At 42.4% G+C, this 26,485-nt stretch overlaps 1 protein-coding gene across 1 annotated transcript; it reads left to right on the top strand.

Annotated features, from left to right (window-relative positions):
• Positions 1-1,426: 1,426 nt before the first annotated feature.
• Positions 1,427-13,969, top strand: tp53rk (TP53 regulating kinase). Its single transcript, XM_063074217.1, has 3 exons — positions 1,427-1,620; positions 4,891-5,166; positions 11,156-13,969. Exons 2-3 carry the CDS (start codon positions 4,914-4,916, stop codon positions 11,632-11,634), a joined length of 732 nt encoding a protein of 243 aa, XP_062930287.1. The 5' UTR covers positions 1,427-1,620; positions 4,891-4,913; the 3' UTR covers positions 11,635-13,969.
• The last annotated feature ends 12,516 nt before the right edge of the window (positions 13,970-26,485 follow it).

The following is a 26,485-nucleotide window of genomic DNA, read 5'->3' as shown; positions in this document are numbered from 1 at the left end:
TCATCTCTCTCAGTCCTGACGTGGGGTCTTGAGTCGAGACATTGACGCACAAATTTTGTCCATATATGCTGCTCAACCTGCTGTGTACTTTAATTCTCCTATTTGTTTTGTTTCTGATTCCCCCATTTGTAATTTCTATTTGACCCAGGATAATTGTTATTCTATAATATTAGGCTAAAACACTAACTAAATAGTGTTGAATGAATGTAAAACTGATATCAGATAAAACATATTAGAGAAATCAGAGAAGTGGCTTCTACTGCCACAATGGAGCCCAACTCAGGCTGGAAAAACAACACCTCACATTCCATCTGTGTAGCCTCCAACTTGATATCGTGAACATGGATTTCTCAAATTTTTGATAATCATTCCTCCCCCACCCATCTCTTTTTCCCTTTCCCAATCTGGTTACCCTCTCCCCACCTTCTCTTCCCCTCCCAACCCTATCTCCTATTCCATTTCCCATTCTGGCTACCCTCTCACCCCTTCTCTTCCCCCATCCCCATTCCCATCACCTCCCTCTGATTCCCCACCTCTTTCCCTTTTTCCCATGGTCCACTTTCCTCTTCTATCTGATTCCTTTATTCCTTCAGCTCTTTACTATTCCACCTATCACATCTCAGCTTCTCACTTCATTCCCCCTTCCCCTGTGAAGAGTACGAATTTCAGGTTGTATACTGTATACATTCTCTGATATTAAGTGAACCTATGAACCCATCCACCTACCTCCCCTCTCACCTGGTTTCACCTATCAACTGCCCGCTTGTACTCCTCCCACTCCCCCCACACTTTTTATTCTGGTTTCCTCCCCCTTCCTTTCCAGTGCTGATGAAGAGTCTCAGCCCGAAATGTCGACTGTTTATTCCTCTCCATTGATGCTGTCTGAGTGGTTGAATTTCTCCAGCATTTTGTGTGTGTTACTCCAGGTTCCAACAGTTGAACCACCAGGTTCAAGAACCGTTACTTCCCCTCAACCATCAAGCTTTTGAACAGAAGAGGATAACTACACTCACCTATTGAGATGCTCCTACAACCAATGATCTCACCTTAAGGACTCTTTATCTTGTTATTTCATGCTATTTATTTATGTTTACATTTGCACAGTTTGATGTCTTCTATGCTCTTGCTCTTTCGTTGATCCTGTTTACAGTTACAATTCTATGAGTATGCCCGCAGTAAAAAGAATCTCAGAGATGTCTGAGGTGACATGTATGTACTCTGATATGAAGAATATCTTATGCCTCAAATAACTGTGTATTTGCATAAAATCAATAATTAAACAAATGAAGTAAACTTGCAGAATTAACTGAAGCCTTCATTTATGTTGTTAGTTCGGACTTAAAACTTTTCAAATGCTAACAGGCAAATGCCAGGATTAAAAATGGCGATACACCACCAGACTCGCTGTGACGCAATCGCTGTCGGGATCATGGAAGACCTGAACGATCGGTCCTCCGCCGGGTAATCAATGCCGGGATATTGGAGGACCGGTCCGAGAGCACGTCCTCGTTATACATGCACGGAATAGGTGGCTGATCTTAAAATTTTAATCTTCTGATGTTTTGGAAACTTTTCCTCTGGGGGAAACTGACGCAGAGTTAGGACCCCCGGAAAAAAAAGGTGAGAGAAAATTGGCGTTCGAATGAGAGAAGGGAAACAGACATTTGGAGAGGGCCACAAATCTGCAGATGTTGAAAATCCAAAGCAACATACAGAAAATGCTGGGGAAACTCAGATGAAGGATCTCGACTTGAAATGTCGACGTCTTTTCCTTGGATGCTGTCTGGCCTGCTGAGTTCCTCCAGCATTTTTTGTGTGAGTGTTGTATTTGGAGAGGGAATAGGCCCCAACCTGGGATTCGCGTTGAGGATGAGCGTGAGTGGAGGACGGGAAGGGGAGAGAGAGGGGGGCGATGTGACGGAGAGGAGAAAGCGAATGTCAAGGTGGTGAAGAAGAGATGGGCAGCGGAGATATTGGAAAATCCACAATCAATAAGAGAACGAATGTTAAAAGAAAAATTTTAAAAAACAATACAAACACTGCAAGTCAGGCAGCATCTTTGGAGACAGTGAATTAACTTTTTGGGTTCAAGAGCTTCCCAAGATTATTGCCCACCCACCTGGTGCTTTTACAGCATTTTCTGTTCTTATTTCAAATTTATAGTGTTAGTATTTTTTTCAATGTTCCTTAATCAAAAGGTTTTCTTCGTACAGAGCAGTGGGTTGTGGAGCTTGCTCTGGTGTGGAATGGGTTCAGCCAGTAGGTATCCTGATGTAATTAAAAGACCTTTGTAAGCATAAGAGAAACCTTACCACCCTGAGATTCATTTTATCGGGCATTCACAGTAAACACAAAGAAACACAATTGAATCAATGAAAACATACACAACAAAGATGGACAAACAACCAATGTGCAAAAGACAACAAACTGTGTAAATACAAAAAATAATAATAGTAATAAATATAAAGAACATGGGTTGTAGAGCCTGTGAAAGTGAGTCCATAGGTTCTGAAGTCAGTTCATTGTTGGGGTGAGTGTAGTTATCCCCTTTGCAACAGCAAGATTGTATTAGTTCAGAGTTCAGTTCCAGTGCTGTTCTGTAAGGAGTCTCTGTACATCCTCCCCATGGAATGTGTGTTTTTTTTCCTGCGTCGTCACAGTTGAAAGATGTCCCTGGTAAATTGCCCTGTGTTTCAATTATGGTTAATCATGTTTGTCACGGGTTGTTGGGGTGGCATGGCTCAAAGGACCGGAAGGGTTGTGGAAGCAGGATCACCCACCAAGAAGCAGGAGATTTACCAGAACGCACACAACCTGCAGGTTCCCCTCTCTCCTATGATCCCTTCTTCAGTCCTGTTCTTCCTCTACCCATCACCTCCCAGCTTCTTAGTTCTCTCACCTTCCCCACCCACTCACTTACGGTAGTTTAAACGATCACCCACCAGCTTTAACTCCTCACCCCTCATCCACCTTATTCTGGTTTTTGCCCCCTTCATTTCCATCCCTGATGAAGGGTCTCAGCCCAAAATGTCAACTCTTTATTCCCTTCCGTAGGTACCGCCTGACTTGCTGAGTTCCTCCAGCATTGTTGCTCAAGAGTATCAGCAGCTGTAGAATCTCCTGTGTTTATAAGCTCCAAATTGTGACCTATTCATAGTGCTGAGCATAAATTATGTAATAACTAGAACATATTTGAAGGGAACTGCAATTGCCTTGGGAGATTTTAATATATGTATTAATTGGACAGATCAAACTGGCAAGGGTATCATAGGAGAGCTATTTTGGAGTGTGTCAGGGATTGCCCCACATGTTATGAGCAGTATGTCATGGAACATATGGGAGCAACATGTTTTAGATTTGATCATGAGGAATGATTAAGAAGTGATATTCTGATCTCCGGGGTGGTCATACATCATGGAAACAGGCCCTTGGTGCAACTGGTCCATGCCAAACAAAATTCCCATCTAAGCTAGTCCCATTTGCCTGTGTTCTGCCCATATCTCTCAACCTTTCCTAAAAATGTACCTGTCCAAGAACCTTTTAACTGTTGTTAATGTGCTTCCCTCAACCACTTTCTCCAGTGAAAATAAAAGTCTCAACCTGCTTAACCTCGCTCTATAATTCAGTCCCTTAAGTACTGGCAGCACCCTCATAAATCCCCTCTCCAGTCTTTCTGACTTAATACTATCTTTCTAATAGCATGACCAAAAATGAAAACAATATTCCAAATGCAGCCTCAGTGCAACAAAAGATCCCAACTTCTATACTCAATGCCCTGACTGATGAAGGCTTCTTCATCACCGTCTACCTGCGATGTCATGTACTTGTACTCCTTGGTCTCTCTGTTCTACATCACTTCCAGCGCCCTACTGTTCACTGTGAAAGTTCTACCCTCATCTACAGAACTGTGCAAAAGTCTTAGGCACCCTAGCTATATATATGTGCATAAGACTTTTGCACAGTGTTGTAGATGATGGATAACACTGGGCCTAATGCCAAGCCATGGGGACCTCCACTGGTCATTGGCCTCTATTCTGGGAAAACAAACTTCCACTATCTCCTGCTTTTTCCCACCATCTTGGTTTATAAGATGAATGGGTTATCTCCTACGTGTACTTTGTCTTTTTGCAAATATGGTTTATTTTAGGAGTGAAGGACATGTGCAAGAAAGCAGAGTTTGGTTTTCCAATGAGGCAGTGCAGATGGATGTCAGCTGCAGAGCGATGGCTTAGACAGAATTTTCTCACTGAATTTTCAGATCTAGAAATAGACAACAAAAAATTACATTGATTGCCTCAACAGACATCACATCATCGAAATAGAAGGAGTAGCCCTTGTTAAACACGAGGTTTTGCAGATGCTGAAAATCCAGGGCAACACACACAAAATGCTAGAGGAACTCAGCAAGTCAGGCAACATCTATAAATGGAAATGAACAGTCAACTTCTTGGACCTAGACTTTTCGTCAGTAGCCTTTGTTCTCCCTTTAGCATAAGCTATTTCATTTGTAGTTTAATGCTTGCAATGTTTGTAGAGTTACAGAGCTCTACAGCACAGAAACTTCACGCTACACTATTATTCTGCCTAGTCCCATCAACCTGTAGAATAATTTTTAAAAAGCCCTCATCTTCACTCTACTCATAAGTATACACATAAAATGCAAATTTAGCAGACATGCTATAATTATAGATGAATACTTTTGGCATTTTATATAGCATGAAAAGAGAGTTTTAATGAAAGGTAATTCCTTGGAATTTAAGCTCTGTTACTCTGAACCACAGAGAATTTCCAACCTTTTACATTTTATTCCGTAGTCTGCAGTATTTGAGTTTTGGGCATTGTGTTTTATTTTCGATTCACTGTTTTCATCTGCTCTGATTGTTACTGCAGGTTTTTCTTGAACATCCTACACTATGACGACAGAAACTCTGCAGCAGGATGACCTGGGGGCAATCGCAAAGCTCCGTGTCAAAAATTTTCTTCAGCATTTCCAGATGATCAAGCAAGGTGCTGAATCCAAAATCTACAAGGGAAGTTTCCTTGGAAAGCCAACTGTTGTGAAGGAACGGTTCCCCAAATCTTACCGTCACTCTGCTCTGGACAAGAAACTCACACATCGCAGGACTGCTCAAGAAGTACGATCTATCCTCAGGTGCCGGAAAGCTGGTCAGTGTCCATTGTAATGCCTTTTGTTTGCTCAAATATGATATAGGAACCTCAACAACATCTTGAAAACAAATAGTTAATATTTTAGGTGAAAACTCTGAAAAAAGTTTTCTGTTGTATACAGTTCTGGTTGCCTCATTATAGGAAATCTGCTGAGGCTTTAGAGAGGATGTAAAAGAGGTTTACCAGGATGCTGCTGGATTAGAGAGTATGTGCTATAACGAGAAGTTGGACAAACTTGGAATATTTTCTGTGGAGCGGCAGAGACTGAGGGGAGATCTAATAGAGGTTTATAAGATTGAGAGGCATAGATAGAGTAGACGGATAATATATTTTTTCTAGGGTTGAAATGTCTAATATCAGAGGGCATGCATTTAAGGGGGGGGTAATTTCAAAGGAGATGAGAGGGGCATGTTTTTTTTACACAAAAAGTGGTGGGTGCGTGGAGTGCACGGCCTAGTATGGTGGTAGAGGCAAATCGAGACTTAAGAGATGTTTACATTGACACATGAATGTGAGAAAATGGAAGAAGGAGGATGGGATTAGTTAGCCATTTGAGTACTAATTGAGTTAGTCCAGCACAAAGGGCTTGTTCCTTTGCTGTACTGCTCTATGTTCTAGTTATTCTTTTGATCATATAAACACAAATTTCCGAATCAGATCTAATATCACCGGCATATGTCGTGAAATTTTTTAACTTTGTGGCAACAGTACAATGCAATACATACCAATATAGAAAAAAAAACTGAATTACAGTGTGTGTGTATGCATATGTATGTATGTGTGTATATTTTTTTTCATTAATTATTTAAACTATATATTTAACTAATTTATATAGAGGCTGGTACCCATGATGGAGCTGACTAAATTTACAACTCTCTGCATTGCATTTACACTTTCTATTTCTTTGCTTCAGGATTAATACATTTCTTCCAAGTGAATGTTCCAAAATTTCATATCAGGTTTTTACTTTTAGCAGATTAATTGATTGGATGAGCTCATGGTGTGGATTTCAGTGGTAGTAGTCCTAGGCGGAAATATTTGATTCCCTTGGGAGCTGCATGCAAAATGTTGCCACTTTCTGACATCATTTTAAGTCCATCCCCTCACTATTTTTGCTCTATTTTCGCAGGACTTATTTAATATTTTATATTGTTTATTTGTTATGTGCCACATCGAATGACGTGGACTATCATGGTCTGTCCATGACCATGATTGCTCTTGGCAATTTTTTCCTACAGAAGTGGTTTGCCACTGCCCTCTTCTGGGCAGTGTCTTTACAAGACAGATGACCCCAGTCATTACCAGTACTCTTCAGAGATTGTTTGCCTGGTGTCAGTGATTGCATAACCAGGACTTGAGATGTGCACCAGCTGCTCACATGACCATCCACCGTCTATTCCTGTGGCTTCAAATGACCCTGATTCAGGGGCTAAGCAGGTGCTACACCTTGCCCAAGGGTGACCTGCAGGCTAGCGGAGAGAGGGAGCACCTTACCCCTCCTTTGGTAGAGATGCAACTCCTCCCTGGTTCCCAAAATTTTTATACACATTTCTTATTATAATTTATAGTATATTTTTATGTTTTGCATTGTACTGGTGTCACAAAATGAAATTCACGACGGATATCAGTGATGATAAACTTAATTCTGGTTCTGCTGTTTCAGTGGTTTTCCAATGTTCCCTTCAATTGGCCATCACCAGAATCTCTGGCAGCAATTTGCTGGGGGGGGTGGGGTCAAGCAACATCTGTTGGGGGGGGAAGAGAAATGTTCCATTTTTCAGTTCGAAACCCTGCATTAGAACACTTCAAAACATTGACACCTCCTTTCTTCACCTCCCCCCACTGTATCTCAGTGCCTCACCACCACCGATGCTGCTCAACCCACCGAGTCGCTCTAGCAGATTGTTTTTTGCTTCAGAATATAGCAATCGCAGTCTCTTGTCTCCAAAATCTCTACCTCTGCCTCTGCCTCTCAGGCAGGGATTCTCAACCTGGAGTCCACAGACTGGTAAGGGTCCATGGCATAGAAAAGATTGGGAAGCTTAGCTCTAGGGTTTAGGAACTGGCCTGTCTCAGCTCTCCAGAGCTATGTTGGCACCGGAAGCATGGCAACTCTTGTGGGCTGCCCCCAGCATAATCCTCACTGATTTGATTTGACACAAAATAATGCATTTCACTGTATGTTTCAATGTCATGATATACGTTCGACAAATAAAGTTAATCTTTCTTATTTTTCTCTCTGTATGAATTGGAATTGGTTTATTATTGTCACATCTCAAGATACTGTGAAAAGACTGTCTTGCGTACTGTTCATGCACATCAGATCATTGCACAATGCACTGAGGTAGTACAAGGTAAAACAACTAACTGAATAAATAACATAGATTGGCAGAGGTGTAGTGGCACCAGCACTGGACTTGGAGGTGAATGGTCCCGAGTTCATATCTGGTTAAGTCTCCATCTTGTCGTACTAGAGAACCATTCAATAGTCTTATAACAGTGGTGTAGGAGCTGTCCTTGAGTCTGGTGGTACATGCTTCAGGACTGTGACCAGCCACCTTACCTATGCCTCTCATGATTTTATAAACCTTTGTAAGATCACTTGTCAGCCTCCTCCCTTCCAGGGAAAATAGTCCCAGCCTATCCAGTTCCTCCGTATAACCCAAGCTGTCCAATATCCTTAGTATTCTTGGGAATCTTTTCTGCACTCTCTTCGCTTAATCACTTCTTTCCATATAGTATGGCAACCAGAAATGTGCACAATATTCCAGCTTCAGACTGATTAGTATCTTCTATAGCAATAACATGACATCCCAGCTCTTGTACTCAGTGCTTCATCTGATGAAGACAAGCATATCATCATTATGCCAGCTTCACCACCGTGCCTACCCTAGGGCCTGTCTGTTTTACAACACTTCCATCAGCTTTCTCCTTCACTGTGGGTCTTAGTACCCAAAATGCATCACTTTGCACTTGTATGAGTTAAATTTCCATCTACTGTTCCTTTGCCAACTTTCCCAGGTGAGCTAGAGCACATTTTAACATTGGACATCCTTCTTCACTGTCCACCATACCACCTGTTGTGGTGAATTACACAAACCCACTAATCATACCACCTACATTAATAGGAGAGAGAAACCGGGGAATTATAGACCGGTTAGCCTAACGTCGATGGTGGGGAAACTGCTGGAGTCAGTTATCAAGGATGTGATAACAGCACATTTGGAAAACGGTGAAATGATCGGACAAAGTCAGCATGGATTTGTGAAAGGAAAATCACGTCTGACGAATCTCATAGAATTTTTTGAGGATGTAACTAGTAGAGTGGATAGGGGAGAATCAGTGGATGTGGTATATTTGGATTTTCAAAAGGCTTTTGACAAGGTCCCACACAGGGATTAGTGTGCAAACTTAAAGCACACGGTATTGGGGGTAAGGTATTGGTGTGGGTGGAGAATTGGTTAGCAGACAGGAAGCAAAGAGTGGGAATAAATGGAACCTTTTCAGAAAGGCGGTGACTAGTGGGGTACCACAAGGCTCAGTGCTGGGACCCCAGTTGTTTACAATATATATTAATGACTTGGATGAGGGAATTAAATGCAGCATCTCCAAGTTTGCGGATGACACGAAGCTGGGTGGCAGTGTTAGCTGTGAGGAGGATGCTAAGAGGATGCAGGGTGACTTGGATAGGTTGGGTGAGTGGGCAAATTCATGGCAGATGCAATTTAATGTGGATAAATGTTAAGTTATCCACTTTGGTGGCAAAAATAGGAAAACAGATTATTATCTGAATGGTGGCCGATTGGGAAAAGGGGAGGTGCAACGAGACCTGGGTGTCATTATATACCAGTCATTGAAAGTGGGCATGCAGGTACAGCAGGCGGTGAAAAAGGCGAATGGTATGCTGGCATTTATAGCGAGAGGATTCGAGTACAGGAGCAGGGAGGTACTACTGCAGTTGTACAAGGCCTTGGTGAGACCACACCTGGAGTATTGTGTGCAGTTTTGGTCCCCTAACCTGAGGAAAGACATCCTTGCCATAGAGGGAGTACAAAGAAGGTTCACCAGATTGATTCCTGGGATGGCAGGACTTTCTTATGAAGAACGGCTGGATGAACTTGGCTTGTACTCGTTGGAATTTAGAAGATTGAGGGGGGGATCTGATTGAAACGTATAAGATCCTAAAGGGATTGGACAGGCTAGATGCAGGAAGATTGTTCCCGATGTTGGGTAAGTCCAGAACGAAGGGCCACAGTTTGAGGATAGAGGGGAAGCCTTTTAGGACCGAGATTAGGAAAAACTTCTTCACACGGAGAGTGGTGAATCTGTGGAATTCTCTGCCACAGTAAATAGTTGAGGCCAGTTCATTGGCTATATTTAAGAGGTAGTTAGATATGGCCCTTGTGGCTACAGGGGTCAGGGGGTATGGAGGGAAGGCTGGGGCGGGGTTCTGAGTTGGGGGATCAGCCATGATCATAATAAATGGCGGTGCAGGCTCGAAGGGCCGAATGGCCTACTCCTGCACCTATTTTCTAAGTTTCTATGTTTCTATATGTAATTTATTTACTTATTGGTTGTTTGATTGAGATATAGCACAGAATGGGCCCTTTGAGCCGTACTGCCCAGCAACCCACCAATTTACTCCTAACCTAATGCCAGGACAATTTACAAAGACAAATTAACCTACTGCCCGGTACATATTTTGGACTGTAGGAGGAAACCACAGCCTGGAGAAAAAGCATGCAGTCACAGGGAGAATGGTTTTACAGGCAGTAGTGGGAATTGAACCCAGGTTGCCAGTACTGTAAAACTTTGTGCTGAATACTATGATACCATGCCACCCTATGTGACAAACAGAAGCAGACCTGGCACTGAAACATGTGGCATTTCACTGGTTACAAGTCTCCAATATGAAAAACAACTGTCTACTACAAGTTGTTGGTCTACCAGCACATAGAGATATCTGTGGAGGAACGCTGCCAACTGGCATGTTCCAGGCTGCAGGAGTACATGCTGAGGAATGCACTGAAGCTTGGTGCCCCACTGCAGGGGGCTTGATGGGGAAAGACCGCAGTGTAGGGTTCTGCTACTGGAGAAGGAGAGGCAAGGTTGGGTGAGGAAGCTCCAGAACTATTTATTTATTTATTCCAAGATCCAGCACAGAACAGGCCCTTCTAACTCAACAAGCCACACTGCCTGGCAACCCATCAAGTTACCACTAGCTTAATCACAGGACAATTTACAATGACTAATTAACCTATCAACCGATGCATCTTTGGACTGTGGGAGGAAACCCACACAGTTCACTGAGAAAACATATAAACTCCTTACAGGCAGCGCTGGAATTGAACTCCAAACTCCGAAACACTCCAAGCTGTAATATTGTAACGCTGCACTACCCTGGCACCCGTTGTAGTGCTATACCACCCCAGGGGCACGTGCACATAATAGAACAGTACGGATAGCATTGACTATAAATGTAAAGAGTAAAAAGGCATTGAATGGTTTATTCTTGTAAATATTCAACTTATTTATTTATTTATTTATTTATTGAAATACCACACAGAATAGGCCTTTCTGGCCCATCAAGCTGTGCCACCCAGCAATCCCCCGATTAAATCCTAGCCTAATCACAGGACAATTTATAATGACCAATTAATCTATCGTCTGGTACGTATTTGAACTGTAGTGGGAAACCCACATGGTTACATGGAGAATATACAAACTCCTTACAGGCAATGGCGGGAATTAATGTTGTGCTAACCACTAAACTACTGTTTATTTTGACAAAAACAAACGTCTTCTCCCACCCTTGGACTCCTATAGTTTTTGCATTAAAAACTAGAGCAATGACATTAGGCACTATAGTGCAGCTTTAAGCAATAAGCTCTCAAACCATCTTTCATCATGAGTCAAGTTTTTCAAAAGGTGATAGACTGAAATCAGTAAAACTATGTAGAAAGTCAATTATCTTTTTATTTTGTAGGTATTGCAACCCCTGTGGTATATTTTGTGGACTACAATTCAAGTTGCATCTACCTCGAAGATTTAGTGGGAGCTTTTACTGTCCGTGACTATATCACTTCAGTTCAGAAGTCTCAGCAGGATACAGAAAAGCTGTTTCCCTTGGCTGAAAGAATTGGGCATATCCTCGCAAAAATGCACGATGAAGATGTCATTCACGGGGACCTCACTACCTCAAACATGATGATACACCAGCCTGAGGAAGAGTTGAAATTGGTACTAATCGATTTTGGCTTGAGTTTTATCTCTGCTCTGCCTGAGGATAAAGGTGTCGACCTTTATGTCCTGGAGAAAGCTTTTCTGAGCAGCCACCCCAACACAGAAAGTGTTTTCAAAGTCTTCCTGAAGAGCTACACAAACACATCAAGAAAATCGGCTCCTGTCATAAAAAAGCTTGATGAAGTTAGACAGAGAGGAAGGAAGAGGTCAATGGTTGGATAATGAAAATCAAAGTAAATTTATTATCAGCGTACATATGCATCACCATATACATTTTCTTGCGGGTATACACAGTAAATCCAAGAAACACAATAGAATCAATGAAAGACAGCACTCAAAAGAACAGACAACAACCAGTGTACAACAGACAACAAACTGTGCACAATACAAAAGAAAAAAAATAAAAGCAATAAAAAAACGAGAACATGAAATGAAGAGTCCTTCAAAGTGAGTCCATAGACTGTGGGAAGAGTTCAGTAATGGGGCAAGTGAGGTTATCCCTTCTAGTTCAACAGCCTGATGGTTGAAAGGTAATAACTGTTCCTGAACCTGGTGGTGTGGGTCCTGAGGTTCCTGTACCACCTTCCTCATGGCAGCAAAGAGAAGGGAGCATAACCTGGGTGGTGGGGACCCTTGATGGATGCGGCTTTCCTGTGACAACGCTCCATCTAGATGTGCTCAATGGTGGAGAGAGCTTTTCATGCGATGGACTGCACCATATCCACGCTATTTGTAGGATTTTCTGTTCAAGGGCATTGGTGTTTTCAAACCAGGCCTTGATGCAGCCAGTCAGTATACTTTCCACCACATATCTATAGAAGTTTGTCAAGGTTTTAGATGTCATGTCAAACCTTGGCAAACTTCTAAGAAAGTAGATGCACTGTTGTGCTTTCTTCGTAATTGTACTTGTGTGCTAGGCCCAGGACAGATCCTCTGAAATGACAGCAAGGACCGTCTCTACCTCTGATCCCCCAATGAGGACTGGCTCCTGGACCTCCGGTCTCCTCCTCCTGAAGTTAATAATCAGCTCCTTTCTCTTGCTGACATTGAGTGAGATTGTTGTGTGGTGCCACTCTGCCAGATTTTCAATTTCCTTCCTAGAAGCTGATTCACCACCACCTTTGATTCGGCTAACGATGGTTGCATCGTCTAAAAACTTAAATATGGCATTGGAGCTGTGCTAAGCCTCACAGTTATAAGTATAAAGCAGGTAGAGCAGGGGTTAAGCACACAGCCTTGTGGTGCACCTGTTTAATCGAAACATTTTATTTTCCTGTTCTTTAATTTTAAAAATCTGTCAAAATCTTTTATACAATAAATTTACATAAAGGTAGTTCTCTTACTGTGTTTAAAATTGTTAATAAATGATTTAATGCTACCTAAGTTTTGTTTTATTTTTCTCCCTCCGCTCCATTCACCACAAATTTTAGAACAGAGAACAGTGCAGCAGTACAGGCCCTTCAGCCCATAATGTCCCAACCCTTTAACCTACTCTCAAGATCAATCTAATGCTTCCCTCCCACGTACCCCTCTGTTCTGCTTTCATCCATGTGCCTATCTCACACACATGCATAATTACCTCTGACATCCCTCTTGTACTTTCCTCTAAATGCCTTCATTATCTCCCACCTTGTCATATTCACTCTGAGTAAAAGTCTCTGGCTGTCCTCGATCATCTTCACCTCTATCAGGCCACCTCTCATCCTCCTCTCCAAATGGAAAAGCCCTAGCTCACTCAATTCAATCTTTCTTCATAAGGCATGCTTTCTGATCCAAGGAGCATCCTCTTTGCTACTTTATTGAAGAGGATTCAAAAGAATCATTTAAAAATAGGCACATACAAGTAAATTTAGTTATGCTTTGTACTCATTTTCAGGAGGGAAAAAATGCTTGAAAATTTCACAGTCTAACCCACAATTTGAATCCACAGTATTTACCATTTACCTTGATAATCATAATAGGAGAAATGTTATGAATGATAATCAGAATTGGGCTTAATATCACCGTCATATGTCGTGAAATTTGTCGTCTTTATGGTAGCAACACAATGCAATACATAATAATACAGAAAAAATCTATTAGAGTAAGAATATGTATATTATTATTAAATAGTTAAGTAAGTAGGGCAAAAATAATAATAAAAAAATGTAGTGAGTTATTAGGTACACCTGAACGCGTCGTTAATGCATGGTCTCAACGTCCATTCAGAAATCAAATGGCAGCGGGGAAGAAGCTGTTCCTGAATCATTGAGTGTGTATCTTCAGGCTCCTGTGTCTCCTCCCTGATGGTAGCAATGAAAATCTCTATTTGGAAGCAATTATCCATTAAACTGAATTTCCTTCACTGAGTTCTGGAGTAAGCTGAACTAAACTCAAGCAATGGCAAATTTAAATCCATACTATCTGCAAGAACATTTAACTCTTACAACAGATACAGAGCTTGTCTATGTTAGTGTTTATTGCCTAATTTGTCCTTGAAGCAAGTGGCCATTTTGGAGGGCAGTTGAAAATAAGAAATAAAAGCTGTTCACTACTTGTATCTGCTCCACCATAAAGTAAGGTTCTCATTGATCCTGTATCTCAGCTTTTATTTTTGCCCCGATCACATGTTGCTTCATTATCTGAATAAGTAAAGATCTGTTTTGAATACACTCTGTGGCTGAACTCTACAGCTTTATTAGGCAGAGAACTGCAAGAGTTCATTGCTCTCTGTGTGAAGAAATTTATTCTCATCTCAGTCCTGAATATCCAACCCCCTTAATTTTGGGACAGTGACCCCAGTTCTAAACAACCCATAAGAAGTTTGTACATTTCACCACAAAATGTGCAGAGATATTTGTACTGTATGCTGATCTCTACTTCTAGGTGATTTAAATAATGCTTTCAAAGTTGCCCTGACAAAATAACCATTTATGTTACCTATACTCAATGGCCACTTTATTAAGTGCACCTGATCATGTCGTTAATGCAAATATTAAATCAGCCAAACATGTGGCAGCAACTCATTGCATAAAAGCATGGTCAAGAGGTTCAGTTGTTCAGACCAAACATCATAGTGGGGAAGAAATGTGATCTAAGTGACTTTGACTGTGGAATGACTGTTGGTACTAGATGGGATGGTTTAAGTATCTCAGAAACTGCTAATCTGGGATTTTCACACACAGCAGTCTCCAGGGTTTACAGAGAATGGTGCGATAAGCAAAAAACATCCAGTGGCTGGTAGTTGCGTAGGTGAAAATGCCTTGTTAATCAGAGAGGGCAGAGGGGAACAGCCAGACTGGTTCAGGCTGACAGGAAGAAAACAAGAACTCAAATAACCATGCGTCACAATAGTGGTGTGGCGAGGAGCATCTTTAAATGCAGAACATGTCAAAACGTGAAGTAGATGGGCTATAGCAGCAGAACAGCATGAACATACTCAGTGTCTACTTTATTAGGTACAGGTGGGGTACCTAATCAAGTGGCCACTGAGTGAATGTCTTTTTGTATGTATAGTGAAACTTATGTGAAGGAATAGGATCACACAGATTTTGAATGAAGATTCCAAGATCTAGAAAACATTTTATCAGTTGCCCAACTTACAAAATTACATCTTAAAATGCACCGATACACATTCTACATTTAAGCTATTGGTTACTTCTTTGTAGTGCATTATTTCTGGGAGAGAAAATCCCTCTTAGGAGTTCCCTAATAGAAAATCCTCAGTTGTTTTGGATGCGAAGGTTCACTTTATTGTCAAATTATACATGTACAATGCAACTCTGATATGTGTCTTCTCCAGACAGCCACGAAATACAGAAGGGAAATGGGAATTGATGAAAGAAAAGTTATCAATACCCTCCCCCCGGCACAAAAGAAAAGAAACAAAATTTGCAGATCCCAAAACCTTCTATCCCCTCCCTGCAGAAAAAAACAGTGACAATAACAGTCCCTGACCCCCTCACTCACAGAAAAGAACAGCAACAGCAGCATCAAAACCCCAAACCCCATTCTTAAACACATTAATGAATCAGCCACCTGCCAATTGGCCACAAGAAAGAAAACACTGAAAAAGTGAAGGAAACCAATATAAAGTACAGTCCAATAATCACATAAATCTCAAAATATCAGAAACATCTTTTCATCTGCATACGGGAGCAGCTGCACGAACTCAGTCCTTCCGTAAAGAGTGACTGCTGACCCATGTCTAAACGCGCTGATTTAGCTTCTGAGCACCATTGTCTTGGTAGCCTCCGTTGGAACTGAAGAAAACACCTTAATGAAATCTTTCCTGTATCTAACTGGTAAATCTTGGGATCGATGAAAATACACCATTCTTCATAAGGTAATGTGTTTGGCCTGGCTGGTATTGAGCCTATTAGATTTGCAAATTATATCATTGGATACCAAATGTAGAATGGCAACAAATTTGAAGACAACGAAATTCAAAGGCCATTCTCCCTTGTCCTTTTTTAACAGAGTTAAAGGCATTTTGTGAGGTAGTGAAAAGTCTATCTAAAGTAGTTGGAGCTTTGCTACATTTTTCTTGGACCATTATGTGGTGAAGACAATATCAGTTGTATTTCTGAATTTGGCACTGTGAGGAAATGGTGGGGATTCTTGTGAAGACTGTTCTAATGGCAGAGAAACTACATTGATGATCACAACGGTGTCTCAACTTTCTTGAAGATGGTCCGATATCATACTGTCTCAGAACCAACAAAACTGAAATGGAAGAATATCATCTTCGGATCCAAAGGATTGCTGAAGAATTTAAAATGTTACAAAGAACAGTCTACAAGATCCTTGTTCTCCAAATTAATAACACCACATCACCTTTTATGCAGACCAGTAGTGGATCCAAGCAGAAGGCGCAATGTTGCTCAAGTATAGGAAAGGAAAGGTACGTTGCATCCGGAGTTTCTCCGGTTAATGGATGATTTCCCTCCACGCCTCTCTGACGTAGTGGGGAACCACGTCTGAGGCAAGTTACAGCAGTGGTTTGCCATTGCCTTCTACCGGGTGAGTTTCCAAAGAGATCACCAGCTCGTAACCCAGCACGGATGGAAAGTGTGCAGGAGAGCTGGCTGGATTCGAACTCGAGACCTTTTGTCCCAAAGTCCGGCACTGATGCCACTACGCCACCAGCCAGGTAAGTGGAGTTTAACTTGTGTGCTCTGCTGCCTGGGATCATCATCACATTTATGGCTGTGCCCTTCCTGGATGGTGGGTCAAAACACTGGGGAAAAATTCTATGTGCCAAAATTAAGTCATTGTGTAATGCTTTTTTAACTCCAAAACATAAATTAATCATAAGAAAATGCATTGGCCCAGGGATAACATGTCTACGTTACGTTTATGATGGGGCATAATGATGTATGCCATTCATGTACTTTTGCATATATCCCGTAATGAATTATGTAAGCAACAAAGGCTGCTTAATCAAACAATAGATTTACAATATTACCGAAATAATAAATACACAGCACACCTCCCTGTTTAGCTGTAAACTCCTACTCAATATAGAATGCATCTCAACTCAAATACGAAACATATTGCTCTCTGGTTTTATATTTTATTTTTATATTATATATATATATATATATATATATATATATATATATATATATACACACACACACACACACACACACAGACTGCCTATAAAAAGTATTCACCCCACCTTGGAAGTTTTCATGTTTTATTGTTTTACGACATTGAATCATGGTGGATTTAATTTGGCTTTTTTTTTGACACTGATCAACAGAAAAAGATTTGTGTCAAAGTGAAAACAGATCTCTACAAAGTGATCTAAATTATTTACAAATATAAAACACAAAATAATTGATAGCATAAGTATTTACCCCCTTTAATATGACAAACCAAATCATCACTGGTGCAGCCAACTGGTTTTAGAAGTCACATAATCAGTTCAATGGAGATCACCGTGTGCAGTCAAGGTGTTTAAATTGATCGTAGTAAAAATGCACCTGGTTCTGGAAGGTCCAACTGCAGGAGAGTCAGTATCCTGGCAAAAACTACACCATGAAGACAGAAGAACATTCCAAGCAACTCCACAAAAAAGTTATTGAAAAGCACATGCAACACTGCACTCTTTTCCACAGACGCTGTCTGGCCTGCTGAGCTCCTCCAGCATTTTGCATGTGTTGCTTGGATTTCCAGAGTCTGCAAATTTTCTCTTGTTTGTGATTGAAAAGCACAAGTCAGGAGATGGGTACAAGAAAACATCCAAGTCACTGAATATCCCTTGGAGAACAGTTAAGTCAATCATCAAAAAATGGAAAGAATATGGTACAGCCGTAAATCTGTCTAAAGCAGGCCGTCCTCAAAAACTGAGTGACCGTGCAAGAAGGGGACTAGTGAGGGAGGCCACCAAGAGACATATGACAACTCTGGAGGGGTTACGAGCTTCAGTGGTTGAAATGGGAGAGACTGCACATACAACTGTTGCTCAGGTGTTTCACCAGTTGCAGCTTTATGGGGGAATGGTAAGGAGAGAGCCACTGCTGAAAAAAACTCACATGAAATTTCAGCTAGAGTCTGCCAGAAGGCATATGGGAGACTCTGAAGTCAGCTGGAAGAAGGTTCTATGGTCTGATGAAACCAAAATTGAGCATTTTGGCTATCAGACTAAACACTGTTTGGTGTAAGAAAAACAGCACACAACATCAAAAACACACTATCCCTACCATGAAGCTTGGTGGTGGCTGCATCATGCTGTGGGATGTTTCACTGCAGCAGGCCCTGGAAGGTTTGTGAAGGTAAGGGGTAAAATGAATGCAACAAAATACAGGGAAATCCTGGAGGAAAACCTGATGCAGTCTGCCAGAGAACTGTGACTTGGGAGAAGATTTGTTTTCCAGTCAGACAATGACACCAAGAATAAACCCAAAGCTACATAGGAATGGCTTAAAAACAACAAAGTTAAATTCCTGAAAGTATGGTGAAATCAGAGTCTAGACCTGAATCCAATTGAGAATTTGTGGCTAGACTTGAAAAGGGCTGTTCACTCACGATCCCCATGCCATCTGACAGAGCTTGAGCAGTTTTGTAAAGAAGATTGGGGAAAAAATTGCAGTGTCTGTGATCCAGGTAACACTGAGTGCCTGGCAGCCTTGCAGCACCTGGTCCATGGCTTTCTGTCAGAGTGCAAACACAGATGCTACTCCAAAAATAAGCCTATTATAGTGATGAAGCTTTTTGAGACTGCTTATGGTGCTTATACATTGGACTCTTCTTCCATCTCTATCTGTCAGTCAGCCTCAGCTAAGTTCATTTTACTGAAGTGTTTTCTTCCAGAAAGGTTTGGAAAGATATCCTCTATCCTGGGCAGAGGGCACTGATCAACTTTCAGTACTGGGTTGATGGTGACCTGAAAGTCACTAGAGATCCTGACAGACCCATTCTTCTTGGCTAGTGAGAACACTGCCACTGCCCATGGGCTCCACTCAGCCTTGGAAAGAATTCCCTCAGTCTCCATGCAATCTACTCACTGACTACATTATCACAAATGGTATCAGACCATAAGACAAAGGAGCAGAAGTCGGCCATTTGGCCCATCGAGTCTGCTCTGCCATTTTATCATGAGCTGATCCATTCTCCCATTTAGTCCCACTCCCCCGCCTTCTCACCATAACCTTTAATGCCCTGGCTACTCAGATACCTATCAATCTCTGCCTTAAATATACCCAATGACTTGGCCTCCACTGCCGCTCGTGGCAACAAATTCCATAGATTCACCACCCTCTGGCTAAAAAAATTTCTTCACATCTCTGTTCTGAATGAGCGCCCTACAATCCTTAAGTCATGCCCTCTCGTACTAGACTCCCCCATCATGGCAAACAACTTTGCCACATCCATTCTGTCCATGCCTTTCAACATTTGAAATGTTTCTATGAGGTCCCCCCCATTCTTCTAAACTCCAAGGAATACAGTCCAAGAGCAGACAAACGTTCCTCATATGTTAACCCTCTCATTCCCGGAATCATTCTAGTGAATCTTCTTTGTACCCTCTTCAACGTCAGCACATCCTTTCTTAAATAAGGAGACCAAAACTGCCCACAGTACTCCAAGTGAGGTCTCACCAGCGCCTTATAGAGCCTCAACATCACATCCTCGCTCCTATAATCTATTTCTCTAGAAATGAATGCCAACATTGCATTCGCCTTCTTCACCACCAACTCAACCTGGAGGTTAACCTTGAGCATATCCTGTACGAGGACTCTCAAGTCCCGTTGCATCTCAGAACTTTGAGTTCTCTCCCCATTTAAATAATACTCTGCCTGTTTATTTCTTTTGCCAAAGTACATAACCATACACTTTCCGAAATTGTATTTCATTTGCCACTTCTTTGCCCATTCTTCCAATCTATTCAAGTCTCTCTGCAGACTCTCTGTTTCCTCAGCACTTTGGCCCCTCCACCTACCTTCGTATCATCAGCAAACTTCCATCTATTCAGCCATCTATTCCATAATCCAAATCGTTGATGTACAATGTAAAAAGAAGTGGCCCCAACACGGACCCCTGTGGAACACCACTGGTAACCGGCAGCCACCCAGAATAGGATCCCTTTATTCCCACTCACTGTTTCCTGCCAATCAGCCAACGCTCTATCCACGTATGTAACTTTCCCGTAATTCCATGGGCTCTTATCTTGTTAAGTAGCCTCATGTATGGCACCTTGTCAAAGGCCTTCTGAAAATCCAAATATATAACTTCCACTGCATCTCCCTTGTCTAGCCTACTTGTAATTTCCTCAAAAAATTGTAATAGGTTTGTCAGGCAGGATTTTCCTTTAAGGAATCCATGCTGAGTTCTGCCTATCTTGTCATATGCCTCCAGGTACTCTGTAACCTCATCCTTGACAATTGACTCCAACAGCTTCCGAACCACCGATGTCAAGCTAACAGGTCTATAATTTCCTTTTTGCTTCCTTGCCCCCTTCTTAAATAGCGGAGTGACATTTGCAATCTTCCAGTCCTCAGGAACCATGCCAGAATCTATCGACTTTTGAAAGATCATCGCTATTGCCTCCGCAATCTCCACAGCTACTTCCTTCAGAACACGAGGGTGCATTCCATCTGGTCTGGGAGATTTATCTACCTTTAGACTATTCAGCTTCCTGAGTACTTTCTCTGTCGTAATTGTAACTGCATACACTTCTCTTCCCTGCACCCTTGAGTGTCCGGCATACTGCTGATTTCTTCCTCAGTGAAGACTGATGCAAAATATTCGTTCAGCTCCTCCGCCATCTCCTCATCTCCCATTACAATTTCTCCAGCATCATTTTCTATCGGTCCTATATCTACTCTCACCTGTCTTTTACTCTTTATATACTTGAAAAAGCTTTTAGTATCCTCTTTGATATTATTTGCTAACTTCCTTTCATAGTTAACCTTTTCCCTCTTAATGACCTTCTTAGTTTCCTTTTGTAAGCTTTTAAAAACTTCCCAATCCTCTGTGTTCCCACTAATTTTAGCTTCCTTGTATGCCCTCTCCTTTGCTTTAGCTTTGGTTTTGACTTCTCTTGTCAGCCACGGTTGCATCCTTTTTCCATTCGAAAATTTCTTCTTTTTTGGAATATACCTGTCTTGCACCTTCCTCACTTCTTGCATAAACTCCAGTCACTGCTGCTCTGCTGTCTTTCCTGCCAGTGTCCCTTTCCAGTCAACTTTGACCAGTTCCTCTCTCATGCCACTATAATTTCCTTTACTCCACTGAAATACCGACACATCAGATTTCGGCTTCTCTTTTATAAATTTCACAGTGAACTTAATCATGTTATGATCACTGCCTCCTAAGGGTTCCTTCATCTCAATCTCTCTAATCACCTCCAGTTCATTACGTAATACCCAATCCAGTACAGCCAATCCCCTAGTGGGCTCAACAACAAGCTGTTCTAAAAATCCATCTCGCAGACATTCTACAAATTCTCTCTCTTGAGATCCAGTGCTGACCTGATTTTCCCAATCCACTCGCATGTTAAAATCCCCCACAATTACCATAACACTGCCCTTCTGACAAGTCTTTTCTATTTCCTGTTGTAATTTGTAGTCCACATCACTGCAGCTGTTTGGAGGCCTGTATATAACTGCCATCAGGGTCCTTTTACCCCTTCGATTTCTCAGCTCAACCCATAAAGATTCTGCACCTTCCGATCCTATGTCACCTATTTCTAATGATTTAATATCATTTCTTACTAATAAAGCCACGCCTCCCCCCTGCCTACCTTCCCATCCTTCTGATACACCGTGTATCCTTGGACGTTCAGCTCCCAGAGACATGCATCCTTTAGCCACCTCTCAGTGTTGGCCACAATATCATACCTGCCAATCTGTAGCTGTACGACGAGATCATCTACCTTATTCCTTATGCTGCGTGCATTTTAACACCTTAAGACCAGTATTTAATACTTTATACTTTGATTTCACCGCTACTTTATTGCACCGCAACTCATCCCAATGGCTACAAATTTGCCCCATCACCTGCCTGTCTTTCCAGACATCTTTACTGCTCACTATCTTAGATTTATTTCTGTTTTCCCCTTCCTCCGCTCTATCGTTCCAGTTCCCATCCCCCTGCCAAATTAGTTTAAACCCTCCCTAACAGCTCTATTAAACCTTCCCGCCAGGATATTGGTCCCCTTCGGGTTCAAGTGTAACCTGTCCATTTTGAACAGGTCATACTTCCCCCAGAAGAGATCCCAATTATCCAAGAATCTGAAGCCCTGCCCCCTACGCCAGTCTCTCAGCCACACAGTCATCTGCCTGATCCTACTATTCTTGCCCTTGCTAGCACGTGGCACAGGTAGCAATCCTGAGATTACTACCCTGGAGGTCCTGCTTCTCAGCTTCCTTCCTAACTCCTGGAAATCTCTCTTCAGGACCTCCTCCCTTCTCCTATCTATGTCATTGGTACCAACATGTACCAAGACAACTGGCTGCTCGCCCTCTCCTTTCAGAATATTCTGGACCCGAGCTGAGACATCCCGTACCCTGGCACCTGGGAGGCAACACACCATGCGGGTATCTCTATCAGGCTCACAGAATTTCCTATCCGTTCCTCTGACTGTGGAATCCCCTATGACTACCGCATTCCTCTTCTCCCTCTTTCCCTCCTGGTCACCATGGGCGTCCCCCGTCAGGTCATCCCCCTCAACAGCATCCAGAACGAGATATTTGTTGCTGAGTGGGGCAGCCACAGGTCTGCTCTCCACTATTCGGGCATTTTCCTTCCCTCTCCTGACAGTCACCCAGTTTTCTGACCCCTGTAGCCTAGGGATGACTACCTCCCTGTAGCTCCTGTCTATCACCCTTCACTTTCCCTGATAAGCAGTAGGTCATCAAGCTGCAGTTCCAGATCCCTAACACGGTCTCTGAGGAGCTGCAACTTGGTGCACCTGGCGCAGATGTGGCCATCAGGGAGGCTGGAGGTCTCCCAGGATTCCCACATCTGACACCCTGAACAAAGCACTAACCCTGCAGGCATGCTATCTATTCCTACAGGAATGAAACAGGAAAAATAAGTCTACTCACCCACTTACCTCGCCAAACAGACGAACTTTTTAAACCGTTAGCTGGTACCGTTAGCTGTGAGAGCCCTGCTGTTCCTGTCTGTCTGGGCTGATTCGCCAAGGGGAAAGAAAAAGAGTTGTCTACAACTCGCCTCTTCCCGTTACCGCAGAAGCCCGTTGAAGCCAAAGCCCTACACTCTGCTACCACTCACTCCGCTGCCGCTCCGACAGCTGCCTGCTGCATAGGGGAGTCTCCTTTTTAAACTCTCCGCGCTGTCGTGTTACGTCACGTGCCTGCACAGTCTCGTCCTTCTTGCACTCAAAGTTTTTTTATAAAAACTGCCTTCCTTCAGAATTTAGCTCCCACGCCGCTCTGTTGTCCCGATCCAAAAGGAACCAAACGGGCTTTTAAAACTTGGGTGTGGCATTTTCATTTAGCAATATATTAACCCTTGATGTGTTTTTTTTTATTTTCCAATGCCATCCTTGAACACTGTGGCATCATCCAATACCTTTCTTAATTTGGTTTCAGTTGACTTTACTGCAGGGGATGTGGCATGCAAGTAGAGGATGGATCTCCAATCAAGTTGTAGTTGTCTCAGCCAATGTTGGCCCTCCTGCTTTTACCACATACAAGCTCAATGTGGCTTGTTGGTTGTTGTATTTCACTGTTACAAATGTCATTCCCATAGAAATTACAGTATCTTTTCTCCAGTATGTTCTTAGTTGGATATCTACATTTTTCAGTATCTTTGAAATGCCATTTAAACTTATTTTGTGGAATGACTGAAACAGCCGAGTCAGTGTCCAATTTCCATTCCAATTTGCCCTTCATTTCTGGCATAAACTATATAGGTACTTCCGATTAAGATGGTGCTACCGAATGTGTGCAAGTTTCTGGTAGTCAAAAAGATATGAAATCCGACTAAAGATATCACTAAAAATACCTTTTCTGAGGTAAATTATGTTAAATTACTGCCGCAAACAGTGAAGGGGCAAGCAATGGTGAGGCGAGTTTGGGGGATGAGCCAAGATGATGTGTTGCAGAATCGTTGCAGTTGGAGTTCCAATGTCTGTACAGCTGGCCCAGGAGCGAGGTTGGATTGCTCTGGGAACCAAAAGTAGAAGTTGGGGACCAGGCAGAGAAGTTCCAATGCTCATTCAACCGGCCTGGGTGCAAGTTTGGATTGTGCTAGGCGCTGGGCTGATCTGAAGAGCTTGAGAGCGGCTTTGGACTGGGCACAGAATCTGGGCCAAAAGCAAGTCACTGGGTGGCGTAGTGTAGGCCCGGAGTCTTTCGCAGCAGTGGTGCCTGGGTCCTGGTGCGAGCTACAATTTGCCAGATAGACAATTTAAATGCCAGCCAGAGCAGAGGCGAGAGCCAATTTCACTCACTCGTTGCGATCTTCACTCCTTCTCCAGGGTGTGGAGCCTTTCACTGATCTGTTGTTTGCTCAATTTAAACACCAGCCCAGATTGACTGAAAAGACATGGTGTCGGTCAGGATGAGAGGCGATTCCACTCATTCTCCGTGATGGTCATCTCCATGGCACTGAGGCTATGAAGACCGGCTGCTGTGCTCCATGCCCGCTAATATGATGAACTGATAAGTCGGGCTTTGGGCTTACTCTGGAGTTTGGATCTGAGGACTCAATTTTTGTTCAGAACACTGTTGTTCGCTTCACTTATTTGCATGATCTGTGTTTATTTTTCTTTCTCTTGCATATCAAGTGTCAGTCTTTTATTTTTTTTTAAATTGGATTCTTTCGGGTTTCTTGCTTTGTGGCTACCTGTAAGCAAGATTGTATAGTTGATGCATTCTTTGATAATAAATTAATCTTGAATCTTGAATATTGTTTGTCTGTTGTTAGTTTTTACATTATAGATCTCAAGCTACTCAGTCCTGTCACTCTCATCATTATTAAATTTTTCATCAGCTGAATGCAGATCAGTGCCCTTTTTGAAACTGCACCTTGACATTATTTTTATCTTTTTCTCTTCCCTGTGCAGTTCATTTATTTTTGTCTGCCTGACATGCTCTTTGTATGTGTCCTACTTTGTTGCATTTTCTGAAAGTTTCGCCTTCAAACCTGTACTGAGGCATGTAGCTGGTGCATGTGAGCCCCTGCCACAACAGTAACACAATTTGTTTGGCCAGGCCAGTTTCTGCTTTTTCCGTGTGCCATACTCTGCACTTTTTCAAGTGGTTGTCTTGTAGGAAAGATTCTGTGAGTGGTCCCCCATGTTCTTCTCACAGCACAGTTTTTTTTTACGAGGCCAAGCTGCGAGCTCGACACTCAACCTGGCACGGATGGAAAGCATGCCCAGGAGCGGCCCGACTGGATTCGAACTTGGGAACCTTCGCTCCGGAGTCCAGCGCTGATGTCACTGCGCCACCAGCCGGTTTCTGTTTACACGTTGCAATTTTGTTCACGCTCACTTTCATTCCTGACCACAACTCAATTATATCTCTTGCTGTTGTTTCTGTTGATACAGGAAATCCAACTGCTTTTTTAAGTATGCGTTGTGCTTCAGTTAAGAGCCATTAACTAAATGTTCTCTCAGTGCATCATTAAATCCATCACTGAACTGACAATGCTCAGACAATCTCTTCAATTCAGCCACGTTTGCTGAAATGGACTCCCCTTCCTTTCGATTTCGCTTATGAAACCTAAAACATTCCGCAATCAACAACGGTTTTGGTTCTAAATGTTTCTGCATTGCTGTCACGATATCAGCAAAGCTCATTTCGGCTGGTCTGGTTGGATCAGTCAAACTTCTAAGGAACTATATGCCTTTAAACCCAACGCACTCAGTATAGTGAAGTACACATGTATGACATGGCGTAATGACATACGCTGTTCACTTACTTCTACACCTAACACATAATAAAGTCATAGAAGAGTATAGCACAGAAACAGGCCCTTCAGCCCATCCAGTCTATGCCAAAGCCTTTTTAATTGCCGACTCCCAGTGACCTGCAACGGGACCATAGCCCTCCATACCCCTACCATCCATGTACCTATCCTAACTTTGCTTAAGTGTGACACCACTTTCAACAAATTATGGACCTGTATTCCCAGATCCCTTTGTTCTACCTCACTCCTCGGTGCCCTTCCATTCACTGTGTAAGACCTACCCTGGTTGGTAATGAATTATGTAAACAACAAAGAATGCTTAATCAAGCAATACATATACGATATTACTCAAATAATACTGAAATATTAAATGCACAACAGATTGGTTTCTCTTCACCTCACAGTCTAGCTTGTCCATCATGTCCATCTTACAGGTACAATTGAGACACCTGCAGTGAAGTCGTATCAAGATTAGAACTTCAACCCACAACTGTCAAATTCAGAGACAAGCACGCCCTCAATAAGGTATGTTTAAAGTTATAAATACGAGGTTCTGCAGATGCTGGCAATTTTGAGCAACAGACAAAATACTGGAGGAACTCAGCAAGTCAGGCTGCATCTATGGAGGGGATTAACAGTTGACATTCTAAGCTGATTCCCTTCATCGAAAATGGACAGGAAAGGGGCAGAAGCCGGAATAAGG

Source organism: Mobula hypostoma, chromosome 2, assembly GCF_963921235.1.
Source record: "Mobula hypostoma chromosome 2, sMobHyp1.1, whole genome shotgun sequence".
Lineage (NCBI taxonomy): Eukaryota > Metazoa > Chordata > Chondrichthyes > Myliobatiformes > Myliobatidae > Mobula > Mobula hypostoma.
The sequence above is the reverse complement of the archived record's forward strand: the minus strand, read 5'-3'. Positions and strand labels throughout refer to the sequence as shown.